The sequence below is a fragment of the Callithrix jacchus genome, chromosome 14, assembly GCF_049354715.1.
Source record: "Callithrix jacchus isolate 240 chromosome 14, calJac240_pri, whole genome shotgun sequence".
NCBI classification, from domain to species: Eukaryota; Metazoa; Chordata; class Mammalia; order Primates; family Cebidae; genus Callithrix; species Callithrix jacchus.
Window position 1 is genome coordinate 82,050,236 of NC_133515.1, and position 17,860 is coordinate 82,068,095.

At 46.0% G+C, this 17,860-nt stretch overlaps 1 protein-coding gene across 9 annotated transcripts in view; it reads right to left on the reverse strand.

Moving 5' to 3' along the window:
* The window catches only part of LTBP1 (latent transforming growth factor beta binding protein 1), a 466,293-nt gene extending 451,917 nt beyond the window's left edge, over positions 1-14,376 (reverse strand). For all 9 annotated transcript variants that reach the window (XM_078349509.1, XM_078349510.1, XM_078349508.1 and 6 more), the window contains exons 1-2: positions 13,516-14,376; positions 12,380-12,450 (exon numbers count right to left, since the gene is read on the reverse strand). In XM_078349509.1, coding sequence (XP_078205635.1) covers positions 12,380-12,450; positions 13,516-14,003 — 559 coding nt within the window. In that variant the 5' untranslated portion in view covers positions 14,004-14,376. The remainder of the gene's footprint in view (positions 1-12,379; positions 12,451-13,515) is intronic.
* Between the last annotated feature and the right edge of the window lie 3,484 nt (positions 14,377-17,860).

Here is a 17,860-nt window from a genome sequence, read left to right on the forward strand (position 1 = left end):
TTTGACTTTTAACACAATAGTAACCAGAGACTTGGCTTTCTTCACCCTCACCCTTTCATCCTAAACTGCAGCCTCGAAGCTCCCTTTCCACCAGACCTCAGCAGAGGCCCACAGGTCCAATCAGCAAGGGGCTGGTCTGGCACTCTGGGCACCAGGCAGGTGGTCAGGCTACACCAATAATTTGTGTGTGGACTTGGGTACCTCACTGTTCCATGTGCAGTTTTTCTCATCAATAAAAAATAGCAATCACAGTGATCTAATGAATTTTCTACTTCAAATATGTTTCCATGCCTAAAAAATACCAAATCCTTTATTTTCTTAAATTTCTTAGTAATAAAATCCACTTGCATGTACTCGTGTTGTATGGCACTTGTGTTGATTGTGCCTGTGTTGTACAGTCCCCTTGTTATCTTGTCTATGGCCCCACACAGTCTACAAGACCAGACTTGGGATCCAACGCTATCTCACCATATCGCCCATTATGGCAGCCCTCACTGACAACCCAACAATAAAGACCTGTGTTCCTACCACAAGCCAGACCTGTCCCCACTCCAGGGCCTTTGTGCTAGCTGTGCTCTTGGCCTAAAATAAAATACTCTTCTCTCAGACCCTTTCATATCACACAGGCCTCACATGTCACTTCCTACAGAGACCTTCTTTCACCCCTCTCCCACCTCCAATCCAGCCCGTCACTCTCTAGCCTCTGACTCTGTTTCAGTTTTTTCAAGTACATGGTACTTGGGGATCTAAAATTAGATGGAAAAATCATACAACATCCATTTTACTTAGTCCCAAATCCCTATCAGATGATGATATTGAGCAGAAAGATTCTAAAATTGGCAAGGAGAAAGGTGTCATCTTAACACCTTCTGGGTACCAGAACCTAGTATACAGGAGCTTGGTGAAAGTACATCAAATGAATCCATTCGATCATTCCATAAAGGCATACATGCTTACCAGGTACTAAAGACAAAAACATGGCTATAGTATACTACCCTCATAAAGCTCACATTCAAGTAGGAATGCCAGACAATACATAAATGCCCACGAAGCAATGTGACAAGCATTCAGAGCAAAGAAAATCTGTATGTCTGATATTCCCAACAATGACATGAATGAAGTCCTGTGATGAGGGTACTCTCCTCATTTAAAGGTTGAGAAAAGTCTCAGAGGAGTTCATTAATCTGCTTAAAGTTTCACAGCCAATTAAGAGGCAGAAGTCTCCTCATCCTGGAATCACTGTAGCAAATATTTTATGAAGGTGAAGGAGTAAGTCTTGGCTAATTTAAATAGCTTTTACAAAATCACATTTTGAAGATGCTAAGTGTTAAACGTCTACTTGCTATGGTGTGAACATGAAATGCATATGGAAGGATGGAGACTCTACATTTTATTTAAAAATAGCAATATGGCTGGGCGCGGTGGCTCACACCTATAATCCCAGCACTTTGGGAGGCCAAGGAGGGTGGGTCACAAGGTCAGAAGATCGAGACCCTCCTGGTCAACATGGTGAAACCTTGTCTCTACTAAAAATACAAAAATTAGCCAGGCATGGTGGCACATGCCTGTAATCCCAGCTATTCAGAAGACTGAAGCAGGACAACTGCTTGAACCTGGGAGGCGGAGGGTTGCAGTAAGCCAAGATCGAACCACTGCACTCCAGCCTAGTGACAGAGAATGAGACTCTGTCTCAAAAAGAACAAAAAGGTAGCAATAATAGGCTGGGTGCTGGTGGCTCATACCTGTAATCCCAGCACTCTGAGAGGCCGAGGCAGGCAAATCACCTGAAGTCAGGAGTTTAAGACCAGCCTGGTCAACATGGTGAAACCCCCGTCTCTACTAAAAATGTAAGAATTAGCTGGGTATGGTGGCAGGTGACTGTAATCCTAGCTACTCAGGAGGCTAAGAAAGAAGACTCGCTTGAACCTAGGAGGCAGAGGCTGCAGTGAGCCAAGATCACACCACTGCACTCCAGCCAGGGTGACAGAGCGAGACTCCATCTCGAAAAAAAAAAAAATACACACACACACACACACACACACACAGAGCAATAATAAAATGAGGTTCAGGCAAGATTATAAAAGTCACACTGGAATTGTCTGATAATCCTATAAAGAAATAAAAAGAGTGTTTAAGTTTACAAAGACAAACGATCCTTATCTTTCTATTTTCCTAACTTTATTATCTTACTGGTAGCATGCTGTCTCCTCTGTAAGGATTCCCTCTAACTGCATTATCCAAATCCCTCTGAAGAGTCCCCTCCAGCCACTTGGTTTTCACCCCAAATAACTGATCACATCAGTTCAATAAAGTTGGCCACATCAACTTCGGATAGTGACACCTTCCTCCAATTCAGCTCCCCATCCACTGACCAAATTCGTCTTTCCTTTGGCCCAGAAGAACCAAGAGCATGTATTAAAAAACCAGCCCATCCATCTCCTCGTTTACAAAACACAACATTTTCAAACTGTTTACTTATGTCCATGCCAACAATATTACTCAAATGTGGTGGAGTAAAAAAGCCACAGAGAATAGTGGAGTTGGCCAAGAGCAGTATTTGGAGATCTAAAATTACAGGGAAAATCATAAAACATTCATTTTACTTAGTCCCAAATCTCTATCAGATGATGATGTTGAACAGAAAGATTCTAAAATTGGCAGGGAGAAAGGAAAAGTCATCTCAAAATTTGGGCCATGCCAGAGCAGCCTTACAGAGCAAAGTCAGGAACAGAATAAGGTGCTGTGTGCCCTTGAAAGAGCTGTCATAATCAGCAGTGTCTGCTGTGCAAGGATAAATACAGAGAGAAAAAAAAGTTGAAATTATTGCCAAAAGGTGGGAGTAAACAAAGATTTCAGAAAGAAGAACTCTTTATAGTATTTAGAGGGCAGCATTGGCAACACAGCAAAATCAGAGATGCTACTTCAACTCAGTTCTATTCTACTCCTAGGTAGTATTTGTCCTGTGGCACTTGTACTGTGGCAAAGCAAGGGACCTGCTTCCCAGGAGCTCAACGCTGATGAGGGGACAGATGCCTCTTCCACCTGGCTCAGCCATACCCAAAGCCAAGTAACAGTGAAATCAGAGTGCTTGGGGAGCACCAAACAGGATCAGCGCCTGAGGATCTTAGAAGAGAAGCATGGAAGGGGCCGTGGTGCCCAGGAGAAAGTGGTCCTGAGCAGACAGATGAAAACTACTGAGAGCTCATTTCTGTCAAGTACTGTGAAAGGGCCCTGCTCTCTATGCGCTTTTGATATACTACCTAATGCAGCCCCCCAGCAAGCTCCCGGATGACAGAGACCAACACTATTCCTACTTTGTGAATGGAGTTAACTTGGCCCTGCTTCAGGTCTCAAGCTTGACTCCCAGGGTCGCACAGTGAGGAAGTATTAAGGTCAATCAGGAGCTCCGTATTCTAATTCCAAAGACTGAACTTCCAAGCACTGAGCCATACTGCCTCTCATTCAGGGCAAGCCAAACTGAGACCAAGTAAGGGGAGGAAGAAGAGAAAGGCAACAAAAGCAGGCAAGGTAGAAGGGCGAGGAGGGAGTAAGCAGTGGCAATTCCTTCTTATAACCACAGTGTTGGGTCTTGATGGCAATGTATGCACAGAATTTCAGTATCGCACAGAATTTCAGTATCCAATGGACTGTCTACATGATGTGCTAAATCCGTAATAGGCAGGGAAAACTAATAGACACATAAGTATATACATATAAAGGTGTATCTCATTTTTTTTTTTGCTTTGCTTTACTGCACTTTGCAAATACTGTGTTTCTTACAAATGGAAGGTTTGTAACAACCTTGCATGCCACATTGGCACCATTTTTCCAACAGCCAAATGCCCACTTTCTGTCCCTGTGTCACATTCTGGAAATCCTCAAAATATGTCAACCTTTTTCATTACTAATGTATCTGTTACGGTCATATGTAATCAGTGATCTTTGATATCACTATTGCAATTGTTTTGGAGCACCACAAATCATACCCAATATAAGATAGAAAACTAAACTGAGAAATGTTGTGTGCGTTCCGACTCCTCCACTGACCAGCCATTCCCTCATCTCTCTCCCTTTTCCTAGGCTTCCCTAGTCCCTGAGACACAACAATATTAAAATCAGGCTAACAACCGTACAATGGCCTCTCAGGGCTCAAGTGAAAGCAAGACTCACAAATATCTCACTTAAATCGAAAGCTAAGTGAGCAAGGCAAGTAGAAAGCCAAGATAGGCCAAGAGCTAGACCTCTTACACCAATTAGCCAAGTTGGGAATGCAAAGGAAAAGTTCTCGAAAAAAACTGAGGAGGAGTCAATGTCTGGCCTCAATGTTTCAAAGGATGGGCTGACTCTCCTTGCAGGGGCTAAGGCAGCTGGTGACTTTAAGGTGAAGCCAGTGCTAATTTGCCATTCTAAAAATCTCAGGGCCCTTAATTATTATGCTAAATCTGCTTTGCCTGTGCTCTATAAATAGAACAATGAAGACTAGATGACAGTACCTGTGTTTACAGCATGGTTTACTGAATGTCTGAACCCCACTGTTGAGACCTATTGTTCAGAAAAGGTTCCTTTCAAAATAGTACTGCTGACTATGCACCTGGCCACCTATAAGCTGGGATGGAGATGTACACAAAGATTAACGTTATTTTCATGCCTGCTAAAAACACCATCCATTCGGTAGTCCATGGGTCAAAAGTAATTTCAACATTCAAGTTTTCTTATTTGATAAATACATTTCATAAGGCTGTAGCTGTCATAGATAGTGATTCCTCTGATGGATTTACGCAAAGTAAATTGAAAACCTTCTGGAAAGGATTCACCGTGCTAGATGCCATTAAGAACATTCATGATTTATGGGAGGAGATTAAAGTATCTACATTAACAGGAGTTTGGAAAAAGCTGATTCCAACCCTTATGGATGACCTGGAGGAGTTCAAGACCAGTGGAGGAAATCAATGCAGAGGTAGGGGAAATAGCAAGAGAATTAGAAGTGGAGCCTGAAGATGTAACTGAATTGCTGCAATCTCATACTCGAACTTGAACAGATGAGGAGCTGCTTCTTATGAATGAGCAAAGAAAGTGGTTTCTTGAGATGGAATCTACTCATGGTGAAGATGCTATGAACATTGTTGAACTGACAACAAATAATTTATAATTTTATATAAACTTAGATGATAAAGCAACAGCACAGTTTGAGAAGATTGACTCCAATTTTGAAAGAACTTCTACAGTGGGTCAAATGCTATGAAACAGCACTGTATGCTACAGAGAAATCTTTCATCAAAGGATGAGTCAATTCATACAGCAAACTTCATCACTGTCTTAAAGAAAGTGCCACAGCCACCCCAACTTTCAGCAACCACGCATATTGAGGCAAGACCTTCCACTAGCAAAAAAGATGATGACTCAAGGCTCACATGAGCATTCAATTTTTTTAGTCATAAAATATTTTCATTACAGTATACACGTGTCTTTTTAGACATAATGCTATTAGTGCACATTTAATAGTCCACAACATAGTAAAAACATGACTTTTACATGCACTGGCAAACCAAAACATTTGTGTGACTCACTTAATTGAGATATTTTCTGCAACTGAACCCTTCATATCTGAGGTATGCTTCAAATACAGCCCTGATGTATTTTTCCGTAAGTACCAAAACAACCAGTTGTGTCACACCAACAAATTATGTAATATTTTCTCTCCACTAAGAAAGCAGGAAACCATTGGTAAAACATGCACTTAGAGAAAGATAAGACCATAGTTCCTCCTTTATGTATAAATCACTGTACTTAACTACCACATCAGGGAGCTTTTAAAAACATGACCCTGATGGGCAGCTGTTAGATAAAGTACTTTCTATGTTTCTGTGTACTTTAAAAATTTTGTAATTAAAAAAAAAATTTAGTGGAAAAAAATACCCAAGTGTTCCAAAGTGTTTAAATCTTTTTTAAAAGGTATTCTATGTAATCACTGATGCTGCAACAATTTTGCAAATTTCCAGCTCTTGCAAAAAAAAAAAAAAATATATATATATATATATATATATGTATCAAACATTCAACTAAGTAAAGAAAAACTGGATGTAAAAACTGCATATGCAGCAATCTTTGTATGTACATTCGTCAAGTCCGAGCTATCCCAGTGTTTAGAGGGTTCCTGCCTTGAGAGCTTTCTCTAAATTGTTAAGCATTGCCATTGGCCTTTAAATTTCTACATAAAGGGTCATAAATATTGCCCAGGATTGAGTTCCTTCTGGATTAGTTTCTCAAACTGTGGGCTACCTCCATCGGCATAACCTGGGATGCTTAAAACCCCATAGATTTTCTTTCAATTTGTTGAATTTAACAAATTTTAATATTTTAAACAAACCCTTCCAGTGGTCCCACTGGACATTCAAGTGTAAGAAAATACCAATCTAGAATCTCTTGTAAAAATGGCCAGAGGCATCACCAAAATTACCTGCCGCTCCTAACACCCCCTGGAGCAGCCAGAGCTGCTGCATTAGAAAAGTAACCAAATTAGATCCACAGTCACAGACTGTGTGTAAGAGGCCCAGTCAAAGCCCTGCCTATCCATCCTTGGGTCAGTTGATAGAGTTCCCACGTGCCCCAGGAATGAGCCAACTCTGAAGAGCCCAACTCTCCAGCCTATGCACAAGCCATTCATGGGCTTGCATCACAAGTTGAAATGTACTCCCACCACAAAAACAAATACAAAAAAAATGTGTTGAAGTTCTAACCCCAAGTACGTCAGCATGTGACCACCTTTGGAGATAGGTTCTTTACAGAGGTAATCAAGTTAAAAAGAGATCTTTGGGGGGCCCTAATCCAATAGGATTGATGTCCTTATAAAAAGGGGAAATTTGGACACAGAGACAGACACACACACAAGAGAAAGTATAAAGACACAGGGAAGAGACAGCCATCTACAGGACCTGGAGAAAGGCCTAGAACAGCCTTCGGAAGGAAGCAATCCCATCGATACCTTGACATTGAACTTCTGGACTGCAGAACTGTGAGACAATACATTTCTATTGTTCTAAGACACCCAGCTTGTGGAACGTGTTAGAGAAGCCTGGGAAAACTCACATAGCTTGGAAACTCATGATGTGAAGTCAGGCAGTGGAAGCCAATCCAGATGACTGAGGGCTGTCAGGACAGTTTTCGGACCAAGGCCTCAAGAGAGAATGTCATAGCACTGGATGTCCAGGAAGCCCAGGGCAGTAGGAAGAGCCACAAGACCTGCAGTGGCATCTGAGTGCTGCCCCACTGTTTGGAAAAGGGGTAATAAATCATGCTTGCCTCAATGACCCCCACAGGGTGTGAAGATCAAGAAAATGGTCTCTGTAAGCTCCACAGCACCACACAAGTTACCCCCACCCCGTCACCCACTCCTCTCTGCTGGCCTTGATCTCGGTCCATATTAAAAGGGTGGTGACATAGCCCTCGCACTCCGAGTTGCCCCTGTCCGTTGCTAGGAAGGACTGGAAAGCAACATCTGCATTTTAGGAAAATTTAATTTGAGCTCCCGAACATGTTTGAGTATGTCTGAAATATCCAAGACAACAAACAACAGGGTCACAAACAGCAAAACCCTGTGGTCATCAAAGATTCTTTCAACACGTCAGGCTTCCTCAGGGCAGCAGTTCACTGGGCAGCAAAAACCTCAATAAAGTGGAGCAGGCAGGGGGCGGGCGGCGTGCTCAGCTGGCCCATGGGCTGGAGGAGGGCTTCACCATGAAGGTTTAAGTACCATCAGAAGGTAGAATTTACGATTCCCAAATGTTTATTTTAACTAGTCTTGAGAACACATATTTGACCCAGTGTGAACTTGACCTCTGGGTTCCTCTCCCTTCGCCAAGGTTGTCTGTGCCACATGACAAGATTTTCCAGCCGACCCTCCCACATGGGGCCCAGGGTGGCCCTCCCAGCAGTTGCCATGGTAAACCTCCCTGCAGATCTATTGGCAAAGCAGCTGTCAATGGCCATAGCAGGCATACAAAAAAAATGTATAAGTACTCTGGGCTCGACTCCCAAGTTTGGCAAACATGATGTCAAGCAAAAGGGATGGGGGACAGCCTGAGAGAGTCCTCTAGGTCACCTGAACACCAGCCACATCACACCCTCCTGGATGATGCCATCAACTGATGTCTCCTTCGCATATAATTTAAGGAAAATTTCTAGAGTTGCGTTTTTTCCCCCAAAGTAGCGTGGGCTGAATGCCAATGGAAAAGCCATGGAATATCGATTTTCTGTTTCTTTTTAAGGAGAGAACAAGTCATTTGATGTGCCATGAGTTAAGTGAGTAAAAACAGACCTGCACTCCCTACAGCTGGCTGTGTTTCTCCTCTATTCATAGAACCTGGCACATGGTAAAAGCTAAACAGTAAATGAAAGAACCATCCATGTGTGTATGAAGGGCCCGCAACGTGCCAGGCACCCGCTTTGGATTCGACCTGCCATCTTTCTCTTCCCTCTGCCCCCTAACCCTGCCAGCCCAGCCTCACTCTCCTCTCTTTCATTCCTTTGTATTGCCTATTCCCATGTCCAATCTTCTCATTCAAGCGGAGTGTACCAGCAATGTCTCTGGCCTGCGCTTACCCTGAGAGGGGGACAGAAAGATTGGAAGAACCAATGCAGGGCAAGGGAGAAGGTTCAGTTTGGATGCAGCAAAAAAAAAAAAAAACCTGCAAAATGATGGGAGGCAAAAATATTACACATCAGGGGTTTAATGCCCCACTTGGAAGACAAAGTCCCTAAACCACAAAACCCTCCTGGAAACGTAAATTCCTTGGGAAGAGCACAAATATGGTCGATCTCTTTTGTCCAAAACAGGTAATGCTATCAACAGTCATCCAATATTAACTAAAATGACACATCCCACACTATGATTTCAACTCCTAGAGATCCACACACAAAGAGTGCCTGGAAAAGCAACATTAACACGCACCCGGGCATCTCCACAGAGTGACTGGGCAGCTAGATCCTGGAGGACCACTTTGGTGAACGCCCATACCCACTCTTTGCCCCCGTGTGGGTCTGCCACTTATTCGTCCACGTCTCTCTGATTTGCAATTTAAGATTCACTAAATCTGTAGTCTTCAGAAGCATTTGCTCATGGCCCATTTAAATGAGGTTTCAATCAACTAAAAACAATCCAGCGTTGCTCAAAGGGATACCTTATTTTCTTCACTGGATAAGGCAAATACTGAACAACATGAACACCTCCAATCTCTTACACAGAAATGTTTTTTTGCATCAACTGGACATGATCTATATAAACTCAAATTCTTCATTATCTTCAAAATATAATGCCAATTTAAAGACATCCTGGTTATACATTTAAATGTACATGTACATTTTATGATGACTAATATAAGGGGTAGCTTGATGTGAACATACCATTGGTTTTTGTATTCTTATGTGTACTAAACCATACCCAAGTGTCATTGTTCAATCTCAACATAATAAGGAAGTGAGAGAAGAAGGAGAACACAAAGAGAAAGACGAAAACCAAGTCATCGATAAAGGAGACAGGATTTACTTGACTGGATCCAATACTAATCTCTAATATTAACCTTTCTGGTTTTATCAAGGCTTTCATACCCATTCTCTTTCATCTTAATACCTGCAACCATCCTACAAAGAAGGCAAGGTTTTAGCACAGTCATTTTTGAACCAGAAAACAGAGGTCCAGACAGGTCAAGTGAACTCCCTATGGCCACACAGCTAGTGAAAGCTTTAGCATTTGAATTCAGGTCTTCTCACCCCAAAGCCAGGAGTCCTTCCCAGCATCACACTACTCAGCCATGGACAGAAGAGGTTTACAGCATCAGTGGGAATCCCAGTGGTCCCATCTGAAGGTAGAGGCTCTCTCAGTTCTCTGAATTTCCCAGACACACACAAAATCAGTCCCCTATTTTAAATATCCATCTCAGAGATATTATTTTGGATTACACACTGACCTACCCCAGCATGCCTTTTAAAAATACAATTATTTCTGAAGAGAGCTGTGAATTAAGTTTCTAGCATTTGTATCTGAATTCATTTGTTCAAGTGGGAAGTACAGGAAGGCTAATCTTCTGAATGCTAAAAAACACAGAAAACCACAGCAAAGTGATGCCACATTGCTTAGATCCTCAACCTAGGCACACAAGTCTTTGCCTCTCTTGCCTGGAGAAGCAGGAAGCCATGAGGTGATTCCTCAAGATCTGGAGCATCTTGGGATTTTCTAGAACATCTCTAGATCCCCGGATCTTCAGGCAACCTGAAAATGGGGGCCTATCTTCTTTTCAGAGAGGGCACTCAATTGCATCATTTGCCAAGAAAACTTATTAAAGCCTTAGAGCATTCTCTCTAAGGCATCAAGGAGCATTTGCCCATCTATAAAATCCTGCTCTGAAGTTTTTTCTTTTTTTTGAGACAGAGTCTCTCTGCATCGCCCAGCACAATCTCTGCTCACTGCAATCTCCCCCTCCCAGGTACAAGCAATTCTCTTGCCTCAGACTCGTGAGTAGCTGAAATTACAGGCGTGGGCCACCATGCCCGGCTAATTTTTCTTTTTTTCTTTTTAAGACAGAGTCATTGTCGCCCAGGCCGGAGTGCAGTGGCACGATCTCAGCTCACTGCAACCTTCACCTCCTGGTGTCAAGTGGTTCTCCTGCCTCAGTCTCCCCAGTAGCTGGGATTACAGGCGCACGCCACCACACCCAAATAATTTTTTTGTCATTTTAGTAGAGATGGGATTTCACCATGTTAGCCAGGCTGGTCTCAAACTCCTGGCCTCAAGTGATCCACCCACCTTGACCTCCCAAAGTGCTGGGATTAGAAGCATGAGCCACCATGCCCAGTCTACTGGCTAATTTTTTAGTGGAGACAGGGTTTCACCATATTGGCCAGGCTGGTCTCCAACTCCTGTCAAGTGATCTGCCTGCCTTGGCCTCCCAAAGTGCTGGGATTACAGGCATGAGCCACCATGCCCAGCCCCATTCTGTATTTTTAACCTTTACACAGCAATATCCCATTGTACTGGTGCTGTGACAGCATTTTCCTAGCTCCTGATGAGTTATCTCCATGTTACAGGCAAACAATATCATAGCAGATTATGGACAAGAATGAGTTACTGTGGGGGGGAAAGGGCATGTCATTTTGGCCTGAGCAATGCTAAATTCTAAATAAATGCTAACACATTTCTGACAGGTATAATTTAAGAAGTTAAAAAATGAAAAATTACAATTTAATCTAAAATGCCTAGAACCCTGAGTATTTCTGATCTAATGGTTTCAGTTCAATAGTCAGAAGGCTGTTCATGTCTGCCATTACTCCTTAATCAGAAGACATCACAAAACATGTGGACATTCCTTTTTACAAAAATAAGGCCATTATGCCAAAGCCCTTCTGTTTCCTTCAGGATTGAAGACATTTTTCAACAAACAACGTCACTCAATTGACTGTATCTGAATTTTTTGTAATTCATCCACCTGTATTTTAAAATCCAAGCAGCAGAAATTTCGAACAATTCCAATCCACATGGGAATGCCTCAATCTCTATGCAAAAAACAACTAGGAATGCTTCACTTTTTCTGAGGGGGTAGTAAGACTCCTTTATTTCCAATGAGTACCCGATAGCATCAATTTGTCAAGAAGAGCCTCAAAATACATTTTAACTTGATCCTTAACTTCACAATGCATAGGAGAAAAAAAAAATCTCCAGTGTTCTCAAATCTATATGCATCGTTAACGCATTTTTCTAAAACACTTCTGGGCATGCATGTGAACTGGAGAAGCACTGCAGAGAAACACACACATCCGTTCTGAAGAGCATAGAGAAGTGCATTCTAGAAAACCATCAGGCCTCAAGGATGAAGGGTTCTGGTTGCTGATTTCAGGAAGCTATAAAAACTATTGATGTTTTACTCTACAACGGGGCCCTCTACTCCCCAATCCCCTCTTGCCATCACCATAAAGAATGTCTTTAATTTGTTGGTATAATGTTTAAATTAATTATATTGGTTCTGTCATACGGCATATCCTTAAACGGAAATTTTTTTCCTAGCTCCTGATTCACAGATGTGCCAGAGTGATGCTTATCTCCACTGAGTTCGGAGAAATCTTGGCTGCACAGCACGGTTCTGTGCAATGCATTGCCGCTGGCACTGACACTAACGCTACCCTGACCCAGCCCTTCCTAGGTGGTAATGAAGTCTGCAGGAAATGGAAGGATTGTACTTCAGACTTCAACTTCCCCAGAGCCCTTTCAAGTGGCCCTTGTGAGACGCCCCCATGTGGACAGCCCCGCTTTGTCTACTGTGCAGGGCCTGTTATTGGGTGTTCATAGTCACCCAAAACACCCGTTTTGTCTACTGTGAACTTGGCAACTTACGTTTGGTGCACCTCTGGGAGCCAGGGGCCTTACTCCAGCCGCGACAGCACCGCTCTCCACAAACATTGACCCTGAAACAAAGCAAGACCGCTGAGTCCAGCAGCAGAAAGACTCCGTACCCAAGAACCCAAGCTTCCAGCAGGTTCCAGAAAGGCCAGTCTCCAGCTTCTGCATCCCTCTGGACGAGAGAGAGTCCTAACAGGTACCCTGGATGCCCAACCCAAAACTGCCCAAGCAGAGTGGCAAGGCCCATATATCGGGGAATAGTGAGGGAACCAAAAAGCCTGCATAACGTAGGGCTATGCAGGAGGGGAGAACCAGGGCCAAACAAATGGTTTTCTTACCCCCATATCACAGTAGAGTCCATTTTATTTTTTCTATTATCTGGGCCAACATTTTAAATTGAAAATCAGTTTCAGAGAGAAGTGTCCAAAAAGGAGTGAGGTCACATGGCCTGGAATCACCCCTGAAGAAAACATGCCAAATAAGCAAAAGTTTTCCCTACACCCCAACCTCAGATGAACTGGGGGGAAGAGGGGGCCCACAAAGGGAATAGACTATGAACACCCAATAACAGAAACAGTCCAACCAAAACTTGTATCAACACCAAGACACTCCACTCCAGGAAAGCAGACTCCACAGGTGCAGGGAAACCCAAGCCCAGGATTTCTCTGATGCTGAAAAGTTCCAGGCCACGGAACAGGAGCTGGATCTTTACAGCTAGCCCTCCCTCGAAACATTTTTTTCATTAGCTAGACCAAAATTAAAACTCAGTTGCAAAGAATTTAATTGATGTTGAGGGATTTAACTGTAGTGACCTCATGTTTACGCCCATCTTCTAGGAACAGTTGGGTCTGCGCGAGAAGGTTACGCCCCAGGCAGAAATGCCTTTTGTGTTTACCCGCAGCTCGGTAACAATGCACTGGGAGTTTAGCGTCTGTAACAGTTCCTGGGCTTCCTCGCACTCCGCTCTTCCCGCGGCGCTCAGCGAAGGCGGAGGCTGGCAGGAGAAAGCCGACCCACCGCGCGCGACCGCCCCGGCCACCGCGGGGCTCCAAGTGGCCCTGACCCTGGGGTTCCCTTCGGCAGCGGCGCGCGCGAGGCGGGCGGGCGAGCGGAAGGGGGTGTGGGCTTACCCCTGCATCTGCTGCTTCTGGTGAACCTGCAGCCTGGAGCCCCCGCCGCTCTGGGTCTCCAGCGGCACCTTGGAGCGCACGACTTCCCTGCCTTGTCTGGCGAACGGGGCGGCTGCAGGGTGGCCGCCGGGCTTGGGGTGGAGCTGCCCGCCGGGGGCCTCGGGACGCGCCGGCTCCGGCGGCGGCGGCGGTCGGAGCCCCTGCAGGGCCGCGCCGCCGGGCTTGCTTGTGCGCCGGGTCCGCTCCGAGGGGACCCGGAGGGAGGCGCGGCTGGGGGCGCCGGCGGACGCCGAGCTGCGGCTGTACCTGGCGTTCAGCGCGACGTTGAAGGTCCGCGGACTCGGGGGCCCGCTCAGGGGCAAGGCGCCCGCCGCCAGGCCGGGGCCCGGGCGCACCACGTAGGTGATCCTCCGCACCCGGCCGTGCGCCGACGACGCGAGCAGCCCTGCCCAGAGCAGGAGCCCCCACCTGAGCCAGGCCCCCGCCATCGCGGGCCCCAGCCGGCGCGACCCGCCGCGCGCGGTCTGGCTCCCTCCCCCGGCCGTGCGGCTCGCCCTACCCCGCGCGCTCGGGCTTCCCCGAGAGCAGGCGAGAGCCCGGGAAAGGCGGGAGGAGCCCAAATCAGTGGCAAGGGAGGAAGCTCCGCGGGCGGCTGAGTGGCCCCAGACCCCGGCCGATTGCGGCGGGGAGCTGGGAGCGGGCGTGGGGGTGGGGAGCGCGGAGCCAGGGAGGCGGGGAGGGGCGAGGGGAGCGGGCCGCGCAAGGTGAGGGTCCGCGCTCCCGGCCGGGGGTGCAGCGCGCGCCGCAGCGGGGCCCGGCGAGGGTGGCAGAGGGTGAGCAAGAGAGCGCGCGGGACACTCCACGGCAGCCCCGGCGGCGAAGTCTTTTAAAAGTTTCTCTCCCGTGGCCCTGGGTGTCAGACCTGAGCAGCCAATCTCCGGCAGACGTGACGTCAGGCGGCAGAACCTAATTGGGGAAGGCGTGCGAGGAGCCCGAGAGCGCGCCGCCACCCTCCACATCCACTGGGGTTGCTCCCGTGGGTCGCCGAGGCGGAGGTCCCCACGCCCCGGTCCCGTGTCCCGGGAGAGGACAAAGGGCTCAGCAAAGTTACTCAACGGTCCTGTCCTTTCCCAAGCCCCATGCCTTTGATACTGTTTGGAAGCCCCGGCATTTTCTTATCCGTGTTTGCTGGGATACTTGCTGCGGGGTTGAATTCAAATACCAAACCCCAGAAAGGGCTGTCGGGGCGCGCTGAGGTCTCCATCAGAGAGCCTTTAGGTGGCTGTCTGTGGGGTTGTAAAGTCCCAGTGGCTGCTTCTCGGTGTGCAGCCTCTGGTACCCCACTCCTCGCTTGGCAGGTATGGGAGTGCAGGGCGGGCAGTAGAGGGCGCCCGCATGGACGGGGAGAACTGCCCAGGGACAACCGCAGAGTCAGCCCTGTCCCTGGGCCTTTAGGTTAGGAATAGAGTTCAGGATCCCTGACACCCCTAAGCCATTATTGTTTTTAATAAAGACGGATCCGTTCATCGGACCTTTATCCGACAGGTCACCCAGCTTGGAGGTGACCTGACCGATTAAGAGAGATGGCAGAATGTTCCAGGGATAGACCTGGGGGCGGGGGGTCATAGTGCTCTTTGGGGAAAACCATGAAATAATGACATATTTACTTTTAGCATTTGAATTCCAAAACAATGTCACCAGTAGAATGCATGGTTTTGTTATGCGAGTATGATAGAAAGCCCATGGTCATAGCAGTCTTTTTTTTTTTTTTAAAGTCTTTAACTTAAGAATGACGGTGTGTTTCCAAGGCTTTGGTGGTTCTTGTTTTTATTTACTTGCGGCTTATCCTTTTGTTTTGTTGCCTGCTTTTGTTGGCTAGTAGACAATTGGTAGCAGGTGACAATGGCTTAAGAAGAATTAATGGAAAAAATAATTTAAGCCTAAGGAAACTTAACCCATTAATCTTTTTTTTTTTTCTGTGCATTGGAGAAAGACCTCCAATATTTGATTTGGCAGCCAGGGCCTCAGTCCAGCTGCCTGAGCACCAGCTGCCTGTGAGAACACAGTTTGGGAGGCACTATCATGGAATAAATGGCACTGGACTGGAGGGAAGAGCCCTCAAGTCCAGTCCTAACACTTCCATTGGTCAGCTGAAGGACCATAGGCAGCTCACCTCTCCTTCTGAACCTCCACTTCCTCCTCTGTCACAGAGGAATTGGATGAAAAGTCTCTTCCAGCGCTAGCCGTCTATGTCTCTAAGAACATCCAGGGTCCCTCTGGACAGGAGCATTCTAGGTCAGCCTCTGAGCCAGGCCAAAGTAAACTAGCTGAGAAGATTGAGAAAGGAGATGAGTCACAAGGCTGCCTCCCAGGTTGGTTCAAAGGTGATGACTTACCTCGATTGTTCACAGTAAGTTACAGATCCAACTCCTTGTTCTACTCTTTCCCCTCTTCTTGATACTATACTTGACTAGTCTTAAGAAAAGTTCAAAAAAACAAGCAAAAAAAGAAACTGTCTCTCAGCACCAGGTTCTGTATGAAGGATACAACAGAAGCTAGTAAATATATCCACTCAATCTCTGAAGGAGACACCGAGGCTGTGGAAATACAAAGGATCACAAGGCATAAAGCCTTTGTCTTTAAGAAACTTGCTATCTTGTTAGGGAGAGAAGATATAAATGAAAGCTTAAGAAAGATAAACAACAACTGAATGAAGCAACACTTTAAGATCATGATAGACCTCTCACAAGGGAGGACATTATTTGTATGATGCCTGTATCATAGTACAGCCCACAATTCTTTGTCATCTTATGGAAAATTCACCAACATGTAGGGAAAATCTTTCTTCTTAACTGCAACTCAGATCAGTTCACAGAGCTCTTACTGCTCAGGTGGGGATTATGTAACAGCAGTTGAAATGGATGGAGGGTAGGAGGAGGGTGAGTAGCATAGCTACAACATTCTGCAGAACCAGGACAGGAAAAAGATGTCAGACAGGTGAAAGCTCAGGAAAGAGTAAAGCACAGCATCCCCAGTAATACCAGCCTCTACCTGTCTTCAGTGGTGGATTGGCTGTTCTGGTAGCTACCTGTGGACGGTACAGCCTGGATGGGGACTCTGCAGGGCTGCGCTCTACTTGCTGCTTTACTTCTGTATTAGTCTGTTGAAGGGTAACTTCAAATACATACCCAAGACTGAGTAATTTGTAAAGGAAAGAGGTTTAATTGACTCAGTTTCGCAGGGTTAGGAAGGCCTCAGGAAACTTACAATTATGGCAGAAGGGGAAGCAAACATCCTTCTTCACATAGCGGCAGCAAGGAGAAGTGCCAAAGCAAAAGAGGGGAAAGCCCCTTTAAAACCATCAGATCTCCTAAGAACTCACTATCAGGAGAACAGCATGAGGGTCACCACCCCCATGATTAGATTACCTCCCACCGGGTCCCTCCCACGACAGGTGGGGATTATAGGATTACAAAATGAGATTTGGGTGAGGACACAGCCAAACCATAGCAACGTCCCATGGAAACTTAAGCAAGTTAATTTGCCTCTCTGAACCTCAGTTTCCAGAGGTCCTAGGAATCTGCCTGAGATCCTTGTATTTGGTGAGCTGGCGGGCGGGGTGGGGGGGTAGAAATTACCTTAACCATTTGGCTCTGCAGAAAAAAATGTTTTAACCATTAAAAAATATGTAATGCAGCCAGGCGCGGTGGCTCAAGCCTGTAATCCCAGCACTTTGGGAGGCCGAGGCGGGTGGATCACGAGGTCAACAGATCGAGACCATCCTGGTCAACATGGTGAAACCCCGTCTCTACTAAAAATTACAAAAAAAAAAATTAGCTGGGCACGGTGGCGCGTGCCTGTAATCCCAGCTACTCAGGAGGCTGAGGCAGGAGAATTGCCTGAACCCAGGGGGCGGAGATTGTGGTGAGCCGAGATCGCGCCATTGCACTCCAGCCTGAGTAACAAGAGGGAAACTCCATCTCAAAAAAAATATATATATATGTAATGCAATTTTCCTCTCAACCCACAGCAATGCAGGGGTGGGCATTTCACACCAATCTTCAACCCAATTATAGCCTGCCTTATCACAAATTCAGATATATCACAATCAAATCATCTCTGAAACAAAACCAGAGGGGAAAAAATCTCTAGTGTGAGGCTGAGCAAGGTGGTTCATGCCTGTAATCCCAGTACTTAGAGAGGCCAAGGTGGGCAGATCACTTGAGCTCAGGAGTTTGAGACCAGCCTGAGCAATATCTCTTAAAAAAAAAGCCAGGTGCAGTGTCTCACACCTGTAATCCCAGCACTTGGGGAGGCCAAGGCAGACAGATTACTTGAGGTCAGG